Raw genomic sequence first — 15,209 nt, 5'->3', positions numbered from 1 at the left:
CAAAGGAGCCCCTTATAGGAAACAAAACCCTCCGCACCTTCCCCCCTCCCCACCACTGGGTTCGGGAAGAATTTCTTCAGAGGGGAAGTGGAAAAAGCTTGTTTATTAAAGAACAACAAAAAAACACTCCCAGCACAAGAGAAATAGCCCGAGATGGCAACAGATGTTTCACCAGTCCAAGGGGTCGAGCCGTTTCTCTCTTCGCTGCGGAGGGTACGAAGCTTCTCTTGCAGACCCCGGACAGAGCCCCTTGCCCGGCGCCGGTCCGATATCTTCGGGGGGGGGGAAAAGGGGGGGGGGGGGGGAAGGGAAGAAAGGGAACAACAGAAACCGGGGAAAGGAAAAAAAAAATGGCGAAAAAGCAAGCGAGCTAAAAAAGCAAGAAAAAAAAAAAGAAAGAGAAGCAAAGCTAGAAGAGCAAGCAAGCAGCCAGCCGGCCAAGCAGCATGCAAAAAGCCGAGCCCCAAGGCAGGGGGCGGGGGAAGGACAAAACGATAGACACAACAAACGGAGCAGGGAACAGAAACCACGATTTGGGATAATAAGCATGAAAATGTCCTGTCCCCACGACAATCCAGTATCTGCTAAGATCCTTTTTACTCCTCACCCTAACCTGAAAGAATGTCAGCTAGGAAGAGGACCTGGAATGTTAGACCAAAGAAGCGGAATTCCCACTACTCCCTCGAGGATGGAAGCCCCAGCTCTGCCTGCATACCAGCGGACACAGCTGCATCATCCTCCTCCTTCGTGCCACTCCTGGGAGCAGCGGGGATGCAGGCGACCTGTCGTTTCCCATAACCTGAGCTGAATTTTTTTAATAAAGGCATTAAAAAGGAGAAAGATCTCCTGCCCTATTTATGACACTGGTATTGTCCTTCATAGCAAGAAGCTTCAGAAATTTGCATTTTCCTATGCCCTTTGTACCTTGGCAGAGGTTTCTTAAGTAAAAGGTTAAAATTCAACACATAATTCTACAATGTAAAATATAAATGCTTAGTCCATATTGCTAACTTAATTAAACCCCCCCAAAAACCTCCATTTCAACAGCAGCCCCTGCCTGGCTTCTGCCTGCCCACACCATGGCCATCCACGGCTCCTCCTGGGCATGGAGCTCAGTCAGTGCTGGTGCTGGGTGGGCTTTGCTGCTGCTGCCACCTGGACACTGGGGTGACCGCTTGTCCTAGGTTGCAATATAAACATGTATTATATTCCCATCCTCAAGAGCTGCTGAAACCAGGAGGGGCATTGTTTTCTTCCTTATCTCCTGTTAATGGGCCCATCAGTGTCTTGCCACATGACTCAGAGATAACTCCCTCCCAGAGCCATTTCTGTTTCATGGCTAATCAAGGACCCACAGCATGAGGCAGAATGATATCAGCCCACTGTGAGATGCTCTGCCCATGGGGGAGGAGCTAAGCATCCCCAACTGGATATAATCTGGGATTTGGGACACAACAAGCAGTCTTTCCACTGGATCCCCAGAGGAACCGTTGCCCTTACCCACTGCTTTTCCAGAGGATGAGAGCTACCAGATTGTTTCTACAGGATCACCACTTCCACAAGTCCATTTCATCTGGACTGCTACCACCACCCTAACTAGCAGGGTGTCAGCAGGCTGTATTCTGAGCCTGTCAGTGGCTTTTTTTTGGTATTATTGCATGTGTTTTGGGTTTTTTTCCCTTTTTCTTATAAATTGTATTTCTGACTTGGAGTCTCTCACTGGTTTTGCTTTCCAACCAGAACAAAGATCCTTCTCTTTATTTAAACAGAAGAATAGGCCATTGCCTACCCTGCAAGCGGGGGGGGGTGGGGTGGGGTGTCACCTTCCGTGATTCCAAGAGGGCAAGGCCAGGGGGCTCAGGGGCAGAGGAAGGGATGTGTTGGTCTCAGGAAGGGCTGGAGGGTGCTGGGCTGGTCCTGGGGTCCCTAGAGGTACTCGAGTTGGCTGGGAAGGGACAGACAAAGATAAAAAAAGGGATGAAGGCAGCTTGGGGAGGCCCATGGGGAGAGCAGATGGCAGTGGGATCTACAGGGTTAAAGGAGGTTCCCTCGTAGACTGTTGTTCTGGGGTCCTCTTCACAGAAGACTTGAGAGGGCTGTCCAGGCCGTTACTGCTGCTGGAGGAGCTGCTCACGCTGTCTGGCTGTGAGGTGCAGCCACCGTCTTCCAACTCGTGTCCCGAGGTGCTCCTGTGCAGAGAGGAGGTGGCTGAGGCCCCAGCTGCCAGTGGCACACAGGGACCCTCATGCACAGCAGGGCCCAGAGCTGGCAAGGCTCCCCAGCACGGCTGGAGCTGCTGGCACAGCTGGGCCCAGCTGGACAGCTGCCCCTCAAGGCCCCGGCCAGCAGGGCACGGCTCTGGGCAGGGTCCCTGGCCAGGAGCGGGCCCCAGAGCGCCTCTGCCTTTCAAGGGCAACCTCGGCCCTGCTCTTTCTCCTCCCCACCTCCCTCTGCCTCTGTCCTGTGCCCCTGGGGCTGCTCTTGGCCAGGCAGCCTCAGTGGGAGCCAGCTCTGGCTGAAGCCCCAGCGGGGCCCCCAGCACAAGGCCCAGCAATTGAGAGGCCAATGGAAGCACTGAGCAGCAGCAGAACCCTCAGCAGAGTTATTTGGACAATCATGGGCTGGCCACAACTCTACTGCAGCCTCAATGGGAATGTTCCCTGTCCATGCTGGACTTTGAAAAGAAGCTGTTGGAGGGGGCGGGCAATAAAACACTCACTGTTTTCTGTTCCAGGAATACCCGATTCCAAAGCAGCACAACATGAAGACAAGCTCCAAACAAAGGACGCCTGGCAGTAACCCTAGCCAGCAGCTCGTTCCCTGACAGAAACCCCTTCCGAGGCCATCCTGGGCATTGGGAACAGGTCTTGTGGTGCCGGCTGCATCTGTGGGAGCAATGGGGAGCGTGAGCCCGTGCTGTGCTGCACTGCTGAGCTGGCAGCACGGTGGATACGGGCAGGACGTTCTCTGTTTCCCCCAGAGCTGGGGCCTGCAGGCACCCTGCCGGCCCTTGGCACAGGCTGTGCCAGCCAACAAAGCCCAGCAGGCCGGGAGGAGAGCCTGGGGGCAGCGCAGCTGCTTGGGCAGTGGCTGCTGCCAGGGACACGAGCCAAAGCCATCCCTGAGCAGCCACTGCCAGCCCTGGCCCTCCCTGCCCCGTGACAGCTCCCCCAGCCCCAGGGGACAGGCTCAGGCCCTGTCAGGACCCAGCGCAGCCCCTGCTCAGTCGGGAGCCAGGTCTGGCTCTGGCCCTGGGCTGGCAGCAGGGCTCCCGCTCGGGGCTGCTCCTGTGCCTTGGGCCTCTGGGCACTCAGGGCCAGCTCCGCAGCAGCTGCAGCGCCAGGGACGTTGCTGCACCAGTCCCGTTTCCCCGGGACTCTGAACCAGCTCCAGAGGCCTGGAAGCCGAGGCGCCTCCAGCTTTGGCTGCTGCCGGGCCGGGCAAGGGCAGGCCATGGGGGAAGAGCTGCTGCCACACAGCCCCGGCCAGGGCTGAGCCCGGCACAGCAATTACCTGCTGTGCCTGTGCCCGTGTCTGTCATTGCCTTCCTTCCTGCAGCTAGGGCTGCCAATGAGCCACTGCTTCTTCCTGAGTGTTCCTCCTCCTGAACAGCCTTTTGGTCCGTCACTTGAAAAAGGAAAAAAGGGACAACTGGATCAAATGGAAATATTCCCCACTGGGGAGCTGGCACCTTCAGGAGGTAATGCTTGTCTAAGTCACAGGTAAAGATCAGGAAAAAGCCCAGGTAATTGGGGCTGGGCCAGTGCACTCCCTTGTGCAAACAGCTGCACCGCCTGATCTTCTCAGAGACTGGGAAATGGCAGGGGATCTCAGGCCCAAGGTACAGTTGGGGCACCCTATCAGCTAATGCCAAATTCCATTCTGCAGAGGCTGGGGAGGAATTGCAGCCAGGCCAGGCTGGGAAACAGCCCTGCAGGGCGTGAAAGCAGCAGCGGGGCAGCGAGGCTGCCATGGATCCCTTCCTGCTGTGCCGGGCACGGCGTGTCCTGATGTGCAGCCAAAGCCCCCGGCTGCTGAGTCCCAGGGGAAGCATGAGGCAAATGCACCCACCTTGTCCTCCGGGTGCTTCCTTCTGTGTTTCTCTCAGGAATTCATCTGAGTCATGAGTCTTTTTGGCTGCAAAAACTTGGGTCTTTCCTTTTGGAGGAACTTAAGAGAAAGTAGTTCCATTTCCTAGGAATGGATCCCACAAAAGCGGGGCTCAGCATGTCGGGTCAGCAGGGACACACTACTCACCTCTGCCATGGGAGCTGGGTTGGGGCCAAGCATCCAGCCCTGGACCTGGAGAAGTCCTCCCGGCAGACACATCTGTAACTCAACAGCCACAGAAGCTTCTGCCATCTCTGCTGATCTGCACGGGCACCACTGAGCCGCAGCAGCGGTGAGGGGATCGTGCAGGGCGAGGGCACACACGTGCATGGTTCTGTGCTGGCACCTGCAGCGCTGCCTCCCTGGCCCAGCTTTGGGCTCTGAGCTGGCAGCTCTCCCAGGGGAAAGGCCTTGACCTACCCTCAGCATCTCCCAGAGCCTCAGTCCTGGATGTGGGGCCTTCACCGGCAGGTTCAGCTGCAAAGAAAGGCAGGACAGAAGAGCTCCTGTGGCACTGCAGAGATCCTCAGGCTGCCCACAAGGCTCAGCCCGGTGGAACAGCCCTGGGCCCGGCCCCTTCCCTCTCTGCTCTTCTCTTTGACTGCACAGAGCACATGGAAGAACACACTGGCATTGCACACGGGAGGAAGATTGAAAGCTAAATGCTCCTTCCTCCCACTGACAGTGATACTGTGGGACCCCTCAGGGCTCCAGAAGGGAGCAGGGCAAGAATTTCAAAATCCTTCAGCCCTTACATAATGTTAAGGGAAATGGCTTATGAGTGAGCTCTTGTCACATTGATCCTGATTATTCTGTCAAGAAAGGCACATGGAGGAATAGCCTCCAGCATCCTCCAGGAATTTCAAGCCATTTTCCAGCAGGGCTTCCAAAAAATCCAAGTCATGATTCCAGTCTTGAAGGGATCAGAGATCAGAACGATATCAGTGGCATTCTGGGATCCCCTTCTGCCACAGGGAACTGGGCACTGCCAGGGGGTCGGCTAAGGCCATGGGAGCCAGATGTGAATAGACATGGCCAAAGCAGCACAGGGGCCTGGGGAGCTCTGGGCTGGCTCCTGGTCACTCTCCACACTCTTTCCCTGCCCTCAGCAACATCCCTGGGAGGGGCGGCTGGAGCACCACAGGGCCCCGGGGCTCTCTCCTTCACATACAAAAGAAATCCTCACAAAAGCCCTGGGGAAAACTGCAGCAGGCAGTGCCACAGCTATCCCTCCCTCCTACACTCCCTCCTGCCCTCCTTCTGCTGGGACAGCTCCCAGATCCCAAGGGCAAACAGCCAGGCCCTCTCAGGACACACTGGAGCCTTGCTCTCCCCCTCTGTCCTTTCCCCACCGTGGGCACCCCATGCAGTCACTGCCAGGTTTCAGGACATGTCTCCCATGGAGGGACCCCAGCAGGACTGCTCAGGACCCGAGTGCCCTGAGCCTGCTCAGGATAATTCCCCTGGGCTGTGCCGCTCTAGTCCAGGCTGTGCCTGCACTGCCAAGCAGCAGAGAGGGAAGCTCAAGCCTCAGCAGGGCTCAGGCCCAGAGGCACAGCAATTACCTCCTGGGCCTGTGCCTGGCATCGCCTCCCTTCCTGCAGCAGAGGCTGGCACGGAACCACTGCTTCCTCCGGGAAATGCTTCCTTCTGCACAGGCTCTCCTTTGATTTCTGGAGAATGGAAAAGAGACAGCTGGATCAGATGGAAACATTCCTGACTGGGAATGGCGAAGGTGACAACTTCAGGAAGCATCACTTGTGAAAGGAATGGATAAGGATCAGAAAACACCCAGGATTTTGGGACAACCCAAGGCTGCTTCCTTCCCCAAACAGCCCCAGTATCTGATCTGCCTGGACACCAGGAAATTGCAGGGGATCTGAGGGTGGGCATGGCCTGTGGTGCAATTGGGGCCATCTGTCAGCTGATGCCAAATGCCTTCCTGCAGAGGTTGGGCAGAAGCTGCAGCCTGGCCAGGCTGGGAAACAGCCCTGCAGGGCGTGAAAGCAGCAGCAGGGCAGCGAGGCTGCCATGGATCCCTTCCTGCTGTGCCAGGCACGGAGTGTCCAGATGTGCAGCCAAAGCCCCGGCTGCTGAGTCCCAGGGGCAGTATGAGGGAAATGCACCCACCTTGCCTTCTCTGCAGACATTCCTTCAGCATTTGCCACATGACTTCTAATGGGTCCTGGAATTTCTTGCCTGCCATGTCTTTGATCTCTCCTGTTGGAGGACCTTAAGAGAAAGTAGTTCCATTTCTCAGGAATGGACCCCACAAAATCAGGGCTCAGCCTGTGGGGTCAGAAGGAACACACTACTCACTCCTGCCATGGGAGTTGGACTTTTGTGCAGCATCCAAGGTAGGAGTTGGTGAAGGCGTCCCTGCAGACACGCCTGTAACAGAACAGCCAGAGAAGCTTCTGTCACCTGGTTCTTACCAATCAGTCAAACATTACGCCTTGGTGGGCCAGTGAGAACATACCTGCAGAATGCTCGGAGGGCTTCACAACTTCAGAGCGCCAGGCTAATGGAGAATCCTTCCCAGCATCCCAGTCTGGAAGCAAACCAAGATGAGAACTGTTTCCATTGTGTGCCAGGGCTGGCTCTGGCCCTGGGCTGGCGGCAGGGCTCCCGCTCGGGGCTGCTCCTGTGCCTTGGGCCTCTGGGCACTCAGGGCCAGCTCCGCAGCAGCTGCAGCGCCAGGGACGTTGCTGCACCAGTCCCGTTTCCCCGGGGCTCTGAACCAGCTCCAGAGGCCTGGAAGCCGAGGCGCCTCCAGCTGTGGCTGCTGCCGGGCCGGGCAAGGGCAGGCCCTGGTGGAAGAGCTGCTGCCACAAAGCCCCGGCCAGGGCTGAGCCTGGCACAGCAATTACCTGCTGTGCCTGTGCCCGTGTCTGTCATTGCCTTCCTTCCTGCAGCAGGGGCTGGCACCGAAGATGGAGTGCTTCCTTCAAGAAATGCCACCTTCCACTGAAGCACTATGTCCATCTCTTGAGAAAGGAAGGGAGACAGCTGCATCAGATGGGGATGTTCCCAACTAGGGTGGTGGCATCAGTGGTAATATTTGTGAAATTTATGGAGCAGGAAAATGGTCAGGTTATGGTGGCATGATGAGAGCACTTCCACCTCCAAACAGCCACCCTTTTCCTAATCTGCAGGGCTGGATATTGTGGGGGATCTCAGGGTGTGTTACAGTTTAGGCTGCCTGTCAGCTGATGCCAAATGCCTTCCTGCAGAGGCTGGGCAGAAGCTGCAGCCAGGCCAGGCTGGGAAACAGCCCTGCAGGGCGTGAAAGCAGCAGCGGGGCAGCGAGGCTGCCATGGATCCCTTCCCGCTGTGCCGGGCACGGCGTGTCCAGATGCGCAGCCAAAGCCCCCGGCTGCTGAGTCCCAGGGGAAGCATGAGGGAAATGCACCCACCTTCTCTTGTCTGCAGGAGTTTCTTCAGCTCTTGCCTCATCAGTTTAGATGGTTCCAGGGATATCTTATCTGTTGTGTCTAGGATCTTCCCTGTCGGAGAACCTTAGAGAAAAATAGTTCCATTTCCCAGGAATGGATCCCACAAAAGCAGGCTCAGCCTGTGGGGTCAGCAGGGACACACTACTCACCCCTGTGATGGGAGCTGGGCTTGAGTGCAGCATCCAAGGTAGGAGCTGGAGAAGTCCTCCCTGTAGACACATCTGTAACACAACAGCCACAGAAGCTTCTGTCACCTGGTTCCTGCCCGGTTGTCAGCAATTCTTCCTTGCTAGCACACTGAGAACATACCTGCAGGAGGCTCCAAGGGCTTCAAAACTTTATTCATCCAAGCTGATGGAGACGCCTTCCCAGCAACCTCATCTAGAATGGAGCACAGATGAGAACATTTTTCAGGGTGTGCTGGGATCCCCTTCTGCCACAGGGAACTGGGCAGTGCCAGGGGGTCGGGTAAGGCCGTGGGAGCCAGATATGAATGGACATGGCCAAAGGTGCACAGGGACGTGGGGAGCTCTGGACTGGCTCCTGATTACCCTCCACACTCTTTCCCTGCCCTCAGCAACATCCCAGGGAGGGGTGGCTGGAGCAGCACAGGGCCCTGAGGCTCTCTCCCTCACACACAGAGGAAATCCTCCCTAAAACATGGGGGCAAACTGCAGCAGGCAGTGCCACAGCTATCCATCCCTCCCTCCCTCCCTCTGTCCCTCCTGCCCTCCTTCTGTGGGGACACCCCCCAGATCCCAAGGGCAAATAGCCAGGCCCTCTCAGGACACACTGGAGCCTTGCTCTCCCCCTCTGTCCTTTCCCCACCGTGGACACCCCGTGCAGTCACTGCCAGGTTTCAGGACATGTCTCCCATGGAGGGACCCCAGCAGGACTGCTCAGGACCCGAGTGCCCTGAGCCCGCTCGGGATAATTCCCCTGGGCTGTGCCGCTCTAGTCCAGGCTGGGCCCGCACTGCCAAGCAGCAGAGAGGGCAGCTCAAGCCTCAGCAGGGCTCAGGCCCAGAGGCACAGCAATTACCTCCTGGGCCTGTGCCTGGCATCGCCTCCCTTCCTGCAGCAGAGGCTGGCACGGAACCACTGCTTCCTCCGGCAAATGCTTCCTTCTGCAGAGACTTTCCTTTGATTTCTGGAGAATGGAAAAGAGGCAGCTGGATCAGATGGAAACATTCCTCATTGGGAATGTGCCATGGATGCCTTCCCGCTGTGCCGGGCACGGCGTGTCCAGATGTGCAGCCAAAGCCCACGGCTGCTGAGTCCCAGGGGAAGCATGAGGCAAATGCACCCACCTTGTCCTCCCTGCAGCATTTTCTTCAGCACTTGCCTCGTCTGTTTGGATGGTTCCAGGGATATCTTGTCTCTTGTGTTTTGGATCTTCCCTGTCGGAGAACCTTAGAGAAAAATACTTCCATTTCCCAGGAATGGATCCCACAAAAGCGGGGCTCAACTTGTGGTGTCAGCAGGGACACACTACTCACCACTGTGATGGGAGCTGGTCTTGTCAGCAATAACCACCAAAGGATGTATGAATCTCCTCCCTGCAGACACACCTGTAACACAACAGTCACAGAAGCTTCTGCCATCTCTGCTGATCTGCACGGGCACCACTGAGCCGCAGCAGCGGTGAGGGGATCGTGCAGGGCGAGGGCACACACGTGCATGGTTCTGTGCTGGCACCTGCAGCGCTGCCTCCCTGGCCCAGCTTTGGGCTCTGAGCTGGCAGCTCTCCCAGGGGAAAGGCCTTGACCTACCCTCAGCATCTCCCAGAGCCTCAGTCCTGGATGTGGGGCCTTCACCGGCAGGTTCAGCTGCAAAGAAAGGCAGGACAGAAGAGCTCCTGTGACACTGCAGGAGATCCTCAGGCTGCCCACAAGGCTCAGCCCCGGGGCACAGCCCTAGGCCCGGCCCCTTCCCTCTCTGCTCTTCTCTTTGACTGCACAGAGCACACGGAAGGACACCCTGGCATTGCACACGGGAGGACGATTGAAAGCTAAATGCTCCTTCCTCCCACTGGCAGTGATCCTGTGGGACCCCTCAGGGATCCAGAAGGGAGCAGGGCAAGGTTTCCGGATTCTTTCAACCTTAAGTTTATGTTAAGGGAACTGGTTAATAAGTGAGTTTTTGTTGAATTGATCCTGATTATTCACTCAGGAAAGGCAGAATGAAAACTTGCCTCGAGCATCCTCCAGGAACTTCAAACCATGCTTCATGAGGACTTCCTGAAAACCCATGTCATGATTCCAGGCTAGAAGGGAGCAGAGATCAGAAACATTTCCATGGTGTGCTGGGATCCCCTTCTGCCACGGGGAACTGGGCACTGCAGGGGTGTTGGGTAAGGCTGTGGGAGCCAGATGTGAATGGACATGGCCAAAGCTGCACAGGGACCTGGGGAGCTCTGGACTGGCTCTGGTCATTCTCCAACCTCTTTGCAGGCCCTGTGCAACATCTCTGGAGGGGTGGCTGGAGTAGACCAGGGCCCGTGGGGTCTCTCTCCCTCCCACAGAGGAAACCCTCCCTAAAGCCCTGGGCAAAACCATCCCCAGCGCTTCCCAGGGAGCAGGGAGCGCTGTGCCGGGAAAGGGCAGCCAGGCTGCCGGCTCACCTGCTCGCCGCGCTTGCAGCGGAGCAGCCTGGGCAGCCCTGGCAGGCAGGGCCACGGCCAGGAGCAGCAGGAGTAGGAGGCGCAGAGCAAGGGCCATGGTGCCTTGTCCTCCGCCAGTCCCGCAGCTCTTGCTGCCACCGCTGTCCCGACACCGCTGTCCCAACGTCAGCACCGCTGCTGCCACCGCCGCTGCTGCCGCAACAGTTGTGCTCAGGGACTGACTGCTGGCTCCCTGTGCTGCTGTGCAACCACGGGGCTCTGGCACCTCTGGCACCTCTGTGACCTCAGGGCCTGCTGAGAGCTCAGCCTGCTGTGACCCCAGAGCCCTGCTGTGACCTCATGGCCTCAGCTGTACCCCCAGAGTGTGCGCCTGTCTGCATGAATGGACTGCCCTGATTGTAAATGTTTTGCTTCATCAAAGGGCCATTGCTCAGCAAAACCTTTCTTTTGCCTGCTGACATTGCTGGTCAGGCTGCGTCCCTCAAGATGCTCTTGATTGTTGCAGTTCAAATTTATTTTATTGATTCCATTTCAAGTCTTGTTTAAGGGCTCTGTTGTGTCCCCATGTTTTTCCTGAGTTGGTTCACGTGTGGGTTTTACCCTCCCTCCAAACTGTCCCTTGTGCCCTTCCCCACCCCTTGTTCCAGCTCTTTCCCTGCCTGTCAAGGCAACCCAGACCCTTGGTTCCCAAACCTTTGGGCCAATCCCTGACTGCAACTCCCCTTTGGAATTCCCCTACTCCTGGGAGCCCCATTGGCCCTTGTGACCCATCCTCTCCACCCTCCTACCCCAATTGGCCCCAGACACTTGATGTAATACCCTCACTCCTCTCCTGAGCATTCCCTATTGGTTCATTGTTTGCATCCACCCCATGACTTGTATGTGTACAAAACCCCTTGGGCAGTACAGCTAGGGGCTTCTCATCCTGTTCTCTTCACCTGGACTAAGCTGTTCCTTGCGGAACCTGAAGACGGGACGCCTCCTCCTTTCTCCTGTGCCTCGTCCCTGTCGTGGCTTGTGTCTGGCACTGGAGAGCAAGTGGCACTAAAGGTTCTGCCTCTGGTAAATCCCCATAGCGAGGCAGTTCCCGACTCCTGCCGTAGTGCCGGAGTTGTAAGAGCTAGCCCAGGTTCCAGCACTCACTTCACTAATGTACCGAATGCCCCTTCTTCAGTGCCTGCTCTGGTGCTCTGCCATCTCACACAGCAGAGTGTGATTCACATACTGCAGCCCAGAGTCAGGTTGTTGCAACATTGAAATGGGTGTGGTTGGCAGGATGGCTGGGCATAAATCACTACAGAGCTAAAGCAAATGCGTGCACGGTCCCAGGCTGGACTTGAATAGGCACAGGAATTGTGGAAAGATGAGGACAAGATAGCAGAGAACAATGGAAAAAACAGCTGAAAGGAGGACGTGCTAAAGGAGTTATTTGTGCACATTTGGGGCTATATTTTTCTTGGGTGCAAAGCAAAATGAAAAGCTCCTAAATGCCCAAAAGATGAGAACTGTGTGTGGTAAATAGGTATGATTTATGCTGACAACATTGAAAGAGTAATCAATATTGATAAAGTAATTAATATTTGGAAATAATAAAACATTTAAAGGTGTAATGCCAAGCAAGAAAGGGAGAGGAGGGTCCCCCCCCCCTCCCTACAGGTCTCCTGCAGATGTTCAGAAAAGAGAGAAGCAAGAGATAACTATGACTAAATTTAGTTGGAAGAGAGGAGAATTTGGTTGGACACCAGGCAAATGTTGATTATATGAGATTCACTGCTTTAATGTTAGAACACAATATTGGCTTATACTGTAGCAGCTTGGTGTGCATGTGTAATCCAAAAGGTGAACTACAGGATATCGAGGAAGAGGAGAGGCCTTCCTCAAAGAAGATCCCCAAAGAGTGGTGCAACTTACTTAAAGAATGGTGGAGCATGAGTGGTAAAGGTGATGATGAGGGCGGTGATACAAGTGTGATGAATTGAAAATGGGAGGAGATGGTAATGGCCAAATACAGCATAAAAAGGGGAATGTTGGCTTGACAAGCTTGTACGTGAGGTGAGGGGGGTCCAAAAGCCCTGCACTCCGTACCCCATGCATACCCCGCGAGGTTATTTTTGCTTATACGCTATTATCAGGAAGAAATTATTCGTTATTTACAGCAAACGATACTGTCAATATTTTAAGTGTATTCAATTGTATATATATTAAGCTACATAATTCAAATTGCTGTTTTGTTTCATTTTGTTTGGTTGTTTTTTCGTTTGTTTTTTTTTTTAATTGGAAAATTGGGCAAATATGACCTGTGGAATGTCCTCCACAGCCGAGTGTCAGACCTCTGGCTCTTTTTAAACAATTTTATCAAGGTGGAACTGTGGCAGCTTCAGCTGGTGCCTCTGGGGGACCTTGAACAAAGAACCCCTGAGCTTTTCTACCCTCCCAGGTGAAGTGTGATAGTCTGGGGTCTTGCTGCTGTGTCCGAGTGCCGGGCCACTGGCTGGCACCACAGGTCCCCAGACACTCTGCTGAGGCATCCCTCTCCAAGAGTCAAGTTTAGTCTGTCACATTTGGCTTTTCTCTCTGATCCACCACCAGGACCAAAGATCACACGGTCGTGAGGATGTAAAAATGCCTGTTCCTTCTGGAACATTGCTGTTGCGTGACAGCCGTGCAGGCAGAGCGGGCAGCTGTAGGGATACTGACTCGTTTCCCTGGTGCCAGCCGTGCTGCATACATCGAGCTGCTGGGTGTTGGAGCTCGCTGGGACGCGGCCCGGCCCGGCACCACGGGAGTTACGAAGGGTCTTGAAGGAATCCCCACGCGTTAAAGCACACGATTTAGCCTGGGATTTTAAGTTGTTTCTCAGTTAACCTTGTAAAAGGCCAAAACAAGGCTCCTATGAATTCTGTCCCTGTCAAGTTCAGTTCTGCCCCGAAAGCCCCTCAGCATTCTCAGGGCAGTGGCAGGAGCCGGGTGCTGGCCCGGAGCCCCGCTGGCCAGGGAGAGCACGGCCCAGAGCGAGCCCCTGCTGCCCGGGATGGCCACAGGCCCGGGGGAGCCGGGCGGGCAACGCCAGGGCCCTGACCAGGGCTCCTGGGGCTCCTCTGGCATCTGTTCCGTCACCTCGGGTGCTGAGCGGTGCCTGTCCCGCGGGGCTGTCTGTGCCCGGCCCCAAAGGAGGCAGGGCCGGGGCTGTGGCCCCTGGGCTGGCGGTGCCACCTGCCCGGCACTCAGCACCGCCCGTGCCGTGCCGGGCAGCGTGACCCGGCGGGGCAGCTCCGCCTCGGCGCTTCGCCACCGCCATCCCGGCACGGCGGCTGGCCCTGGGCCGCGGCAGCCCCGAGCCGCACGGGCCCGGGAGGGACTGCCGGAGGTCCCCGTCCCCTGCGTGCCTCAGCAGACACTCCAGCCCCACTGCGTGCAGCAGGAGGGACACAAAGCACCTGCACGCTTACGAGAGTCCACAGCCCTTTCTACATGTGAAATGAGACTCCAGAACCCCGACATGTGCCTCAGGAGAGATCCCAGCACCCTGCACACCTTGGGAGAGATCCCAAACCCTCTGCATGCCTCACACAGGATTCCAAATCCCTTGCATGACTTGAAGTGGACCCCAGTGCCCTCCATGCCTCAGAGGAAACCTAAAATATCCCTGGGTGTGCCACGAGGGACCCCACCCCCTTGTGCACCTTACGGGGGACTCCAAAGCCCCCACGTGCATTAAAGGGAAGTCCAGGCCAGCTACGCCGAGTGTTTTGACCTGGAAATCAAGCCTGGTTGCACCTGGGTTGTTGTGTCTCTGGGGCTGCTCACCAGCCCTGTCGGACCCTGAGGCCACACAGCCCTTCCCTTCCCTTCCCTTCCCTTCCCTTCCCTTCCCTTCCCTTCCCTTCCCTTCCCTTCCCTTCCCTTCCCTTCCCTTCCCTTCCCTTCCCTTCCCTTCCCTTCCCTTCCCTTCCCTTCCCTTCCCTTCCCTTCCCTTCCCTTCCCTTCCCTTCCCTTCCCTTCCCTTCCCTTCCCTTCCGCCCTGGCTGAGAGCAGCAGACCCTGTGCAGCACCCTGCATTGGTGATGGCCCATCAATTAGGTCCTATCCAGTGTGTTAATTAGGGAGGAGCTTTGTATTGCCTGCTGACATTGCTGGTCAGGCTGTGTCCCTGGAGATACTCTTGATGGCTTCCCTCTTTTCCTGGGCATGGCACTGGAGGAGGTCTGGGCCCAGATGATCCCACGGAAGGAAATGTCCCTCAGCCCAGGGACGCTCAGCATGGGCTGCCCCATCCCCTCGGGGCCCCACCGCTGGTCACAGTGAAGCGATCTGCAGAATAAAGAGACTCCACTGCCGCCCTGGTTTTTAATGTTCTGTCCTGGATTAGGGTAAATCTGGGAGAAAACCTCCAAAGGGGCCCCCCCAGAAAGCAACCCCACATGGCCCCTTCCCCCCAGCGGGTCGGGAAGGATTCCTTGGAGAGAAGTGGAAAGAACCTGTTTATTTGACAGGCAAAACACCCCCAGCACACAAAATGAACAATACCAGATGACAATGCTTTCACCCATCTGAAAAGGATGACAAATTCAGAAAGTCTTTCCTGGCAGTGGTGGCTCTGCTGTCGCTCCCTCCGGCGCTGGGGATAGCTGCTGCAGCCACAGGATGCAAACTCTCAATGTTTCCCAGGTCCCAGTCTGGAGCAGGTGTGAGTGGTTCCAAAAAGGGAAAGGAAAAACAGTCCAGGGAAAAATCTGGACTGCTTAGCTAAACTAACAAGCAGAAGCCAAAAAGCAAAAGCAAAGCAGGAGCACAGCAGAAGCAAGAGCAAAGCAAGCAACAGAAAGCAAAGCAAAAAGCAAAAGCTGCACTATGAACTGCGCCGTCTGTCTGTCCTGCCAGCCGTGGGGGAGCAGGCTGATAACAAACCAAAACAAACCTTGCTCTTCAGGGCCAGTCGTGAAGGCACAGTATGTGATATCCAGCATTAACACGACACACGACTGGGGATGCAAGCATCATAACCTCACCCTAGGACAAGTT

General features: G+C 56.0%; 1 protein-coding gene across 1 annotated transcript; it reads right to left on the bottom strand.

Moving 5' to 3' along the window:
* Positions 1 to 1,812: 1,812 nt before the first annotated feature.
* Positions 1,813 to 10,273, bottom strand: LOC135292286 (uncharacterized). Its single transcript, XM_064406492.1, has 20 exons — positions 10,188 to 10,273; positions 9,759 to 9,830; positions 9,337 to 9,393; positions 9,064 to 9,135; positions 8,875 to 8,964; positions 8,607 to 8,714; positions 7,875 to 7,946; positions 7,715 to 7,786; positions 7,527 to 7,628; positions 6,981 to 7,097; positions 6,590 to 6,661; positions 6,430 to 6,501; positions 6,241 to 6,342; positions 5,676 to 5,783; positions 4,531 to 4,587; positions 4,258 to 4,329; positions 4,072 to 4,170; positions 3,514 to 3,627; positions 2,720 to 2,885; positions 1,813 to 2,189 (listed from the first exon to the last, which is right to left on the bottom strand). The coding sequence occupies exons 2-20, from the start codon at positions 9,814 to 9,816 to the stop codon at positions 2,027 to 2,029; spliced, it is 1,773 nt and encodes a 590-aa protein (XP_064262562.1). The 5' UTR covers positions 9,817 to 9,830; positions 10,188 to 10,273; the 3' UTR covers positions 1,813 to 2,026.
* Positions 10,274 to 15,209: the final 4,936 nt, after the last annotated feature.

This window comes from Passer domesticus, unplaced genomic scaffold (genome assembly GCF_036417665.1).
Source record: "Passer domesticus isolate bPasDom1 unplaced genomic scaffold, bPasDom1.hap1 HAP1_SCAFFOLD_270, whole genome shotgun sequence".
NCBI classification, from domain to species: domain Eukaryota; kingdom Metazoa; phylum Chordata; class Aves; order Passeriformes; family Passeridae; genus Passer; species Passer domesticus.
The sequence above is the reverse complement of the archived record's forward strand: the minus strand, read 5'-3'. Positions and strand labels throughout refer to the sequence as shown.

Coding starts and splice junctions, on each gene's coding strand:
- LOC135292286 (XM_064406492.1), bottom strand. CDS start 9,816: ATGGGTTTTCAGGAAGTCCTCATGAAGCATGGTTTGAAGTTCCTGGAG. Junction 8,965..9,063: donor GACCAGCTCCCATCACAGTG/GTGAGTAGTGTG, acceptor GTTCTCCGACAG/GGAAGATCCAAAACACAAGA. Junction 3,628..4,071: donor GGAAGCACCCGGAGGACAAG/GTGGGTGCATTT, acceptor TCCTTTTTCAAG/TGACGGACCAAAAGGCTGTT.